This window comes from Sphaeroforma arctica (genome assembly GCF_001186125.1).
Source record: "Sphaeroforma arctica JP610 unplaced genomic scaffold supercont1.2436, whole genome shotgun sequence".
NCBI classification, from domain to species: Eukaryota; class Ichthyosporea; order Ichthyophonida; genus Sphaeroforma; species Sphaeroforma arctica.
This window is the reverse complement of record NW_014038122.1, coordinates 3651-6610: the sequence shown is the minus strand read 5'-3', so window position 1 is coordinate 6610 and position 2960 is coordinate 3651. Positions and strand designations below refer to the sequence as shown.

The window sequence follows — 2960 nt, the reverse complement described above, 5'->3', positions numbered from 1 at the left end:
GTATATATTTATTATTTTATTTATTATTATATATATATATATATATATATATATATATACATATATATCTATAAATATAGATACCTATGTATACAAGTATATATATATATATAGTATAGACCATTTGCAGACGTCCCGCGACATGTAAACAGTATCAAATGTATGCGCATGAGATAATATAATATTTAAGAATATGATGGTGTGACAGTATGATAGACTTAACACCATATCGTATATGTGCACTCTCTCTTTATAATGTATGTGTTGCGCAACGGTACACTTGGCTCTAATGTGGACTTACATATACACAAACACACAGCTCACTACACACCCTGCACTATACATACATACACTCCATTGTACACACATACACACATATCTACACACTCCATTGTACACACACATACACACATTGGAATGTACACACATACACACCTATCTACACACTCCATTGTACACACATCTACACACACATACACACATTGGAATGTACAAACATACACAAACACTCCATTGTACACACATGCACACACACTCCATTGTACACACATACACACATATCTACACACTCCATTGTACACACATCTACACACATACACACATACACTCACACTCCATTGTACACACGTACACACATATCTACACACTCCATTGAACACACATACACACACACTCCATTGTACACACATCTATACACACATACACACATTGGAATGTACACTCGTACACACACACTCCATTGTACACACATACACACATTCCATTGTACACACATACACACATATCTACATACTCCATTGTACACACATACACACATTCCATTGTACACACATACACACATATCTACATACTCCATTGTACACACATCTACACACACATACACACATTGGAATGTACACACATACACACGCACTCCATTGTACACACATACACACATATCTACACACTCCATTGTACACACATCTACACACACATACACACATTGTAATGTACACACATACACATACACACCATTGTACACACATACACACCCACTCCATTGTACACACATACACACACACTCCATTGTACACACATACACACATATCTACACACTCCATTGTACACACATCTACACACACATGCACACATTGGAATGTACACACATACACAAACTCTCTATTGTACACACATACACGCACACTCCATTGTACACACATGTTCACATATCTGCACACTCCATTGTACACACATCTACACACACATACACCCATTGGAATGTACACACATACACACACACTCCATTGTACACGCATACACACCTATCTACACACTCCATTGTACACACATCTACACACACATACACACATTGGACTGTACACACATACACACACACTCCATTGTACACACATCTGCACACACATACACACATTTCTATACACTCCATTGTACTCACATCTACAAACACATACACACATGCTGCGCTGTACACAGACCCTGGGCAGATGGAGATGTGGATCAGTTTACTAAAGCGTTAACCGCAGCTCATATGATGAAACCAGCCGATGTGGCTACGACGAGAGTGGTGGTGCGTCTTGCTACTACAATGTACGGGTTCTTTATACCCAGTTTCGTGGTGGCTAAGAATATGCCAGAGGTATGCTGTGTATATGGTGTAAGGTAGGTGTGTAGTGTATGTGGTTATGTTGTATGTATTGTACTTGGTGGGTGTAATGCATATATTGTTGTACATAGGAGATACAAGGGAGGTATGTTGTATGTGTTGTATATTGTTTGCGTCTGTATATTGACGATAGACTGCGTGTATGTATTGACACTGGCATGTGGACATGTGTTGAGTCTCATGAACCCTATAGGCGTCACCACAACTGATTTGGTGATCCGGCTGTCTGACATTCTGCTATATATATATATATATATATATATATATATATATATATATATATATATATATATATATATATATAGGCATATATGTATATAAACATATACATTCACAGATATATATATATATATGTATATATACATATACATTCACAGAAATACACACACACACATATATATATATATATATAGATATACTAAACCGAATACTACCAGAATATTAATCCAGACAAATGTGTTTCTATCCATATATTGTACTAGTGCGCTAATGTGTAAAGAGATGTGAATAGGTGGCTCTGACAACCTATTTCATCGGATGTTCTCATAGCAAAGCCGTATGGCACTATAGTGCACGCATTTTTAACTAAAGACAACCCCATCTCTTTAGGGTTTTAGGGTTTACCGATATCTAACCGACACACGATCGATCACATTCCAATGAACATTACAATGTCAATGTAATAGTGCGCGTCTGTTCGCTTGTCGTACACTCTCACCAGTGACCCGTGTGGGTTCCGGTTATATTCATCCTATCGAAAACATTACAATAAACATTAAAATCAACCTTCTAATCAACATGACAGTGAACATTACAATAAACATTCCATTCCATGAACTTAATGACCAGGTTTGTAAGGCTGTGGGTATCGATAATATCGACTTTCGGTTCGATCCAAGCGGCTTAACGGCCACTGTGGGGCATATCAGCACATTCATCCCAGTCAGCACCAACTTCCACATAGCCAACGCAGCTGCAGTAGAGAAGATATGCGAAGCACTCATCGCACACGACCTGACAGTGGAGGAGGCCGATAGAGAGATTGGGCGCATATCCAATCGAGGAGGGCTGTATCCTCCGTATGTGGTTATGTGTGGTGAATATGTATGTATGTATATGTCAATATATATATATACATTTATGTATATATGTATATCTATCAATATATATATACATGTATATATATATATATATATATATAGTGTGTGTGTGTGTGTAGTATATATATATATATATATATATATATATATATAGTATATATATATACTACTATATATATATATAGTGTGTGTACGTA

General features: G+C 36.8%; 2 protein-coding genes across 2 annotated transcripts in view; one reads left to right on the top strand and one right to left on the bottom strand.

Annotated features, from left to right (window-relative positions):
* Positions 1–699: 699 nt before the first annotated feature.
* Positions 700–1278, bottom strand: SARC_12607 (hypothetical protein; the record flags this gene model as incomplete). Its single annotated transcript, XM_014293282.1, has 2 exons — positions 700–785; positions 812–1278. Coding segments are annotated over 2 exons (553 nt in total), but the record flags the coding sequence as incomplete, so codon positions are not given.
* Positions 1279–1492: 214 nt separating this feature from the next.
* SARC_12606 (hypothetical protein) overlaps positions 1493–2960 on the top strand; it is a gene marked incomplete at its 3' end in the record, with an annotated part of 5067 nt that continues 3599 nt past the window's right edge. Inside the window, exons 1-2 of the mRNA XM_014293281.1 lie at positions 1493–1636; positions 2513–2742. Coding sequence (XP_014148756.1) covers positions 1529–1636; positions 2513–2742 — 338 coding nt within the window. The remainder of the gene's footprint in view (positions 1637–2512; positions 2743–2960) is intronic.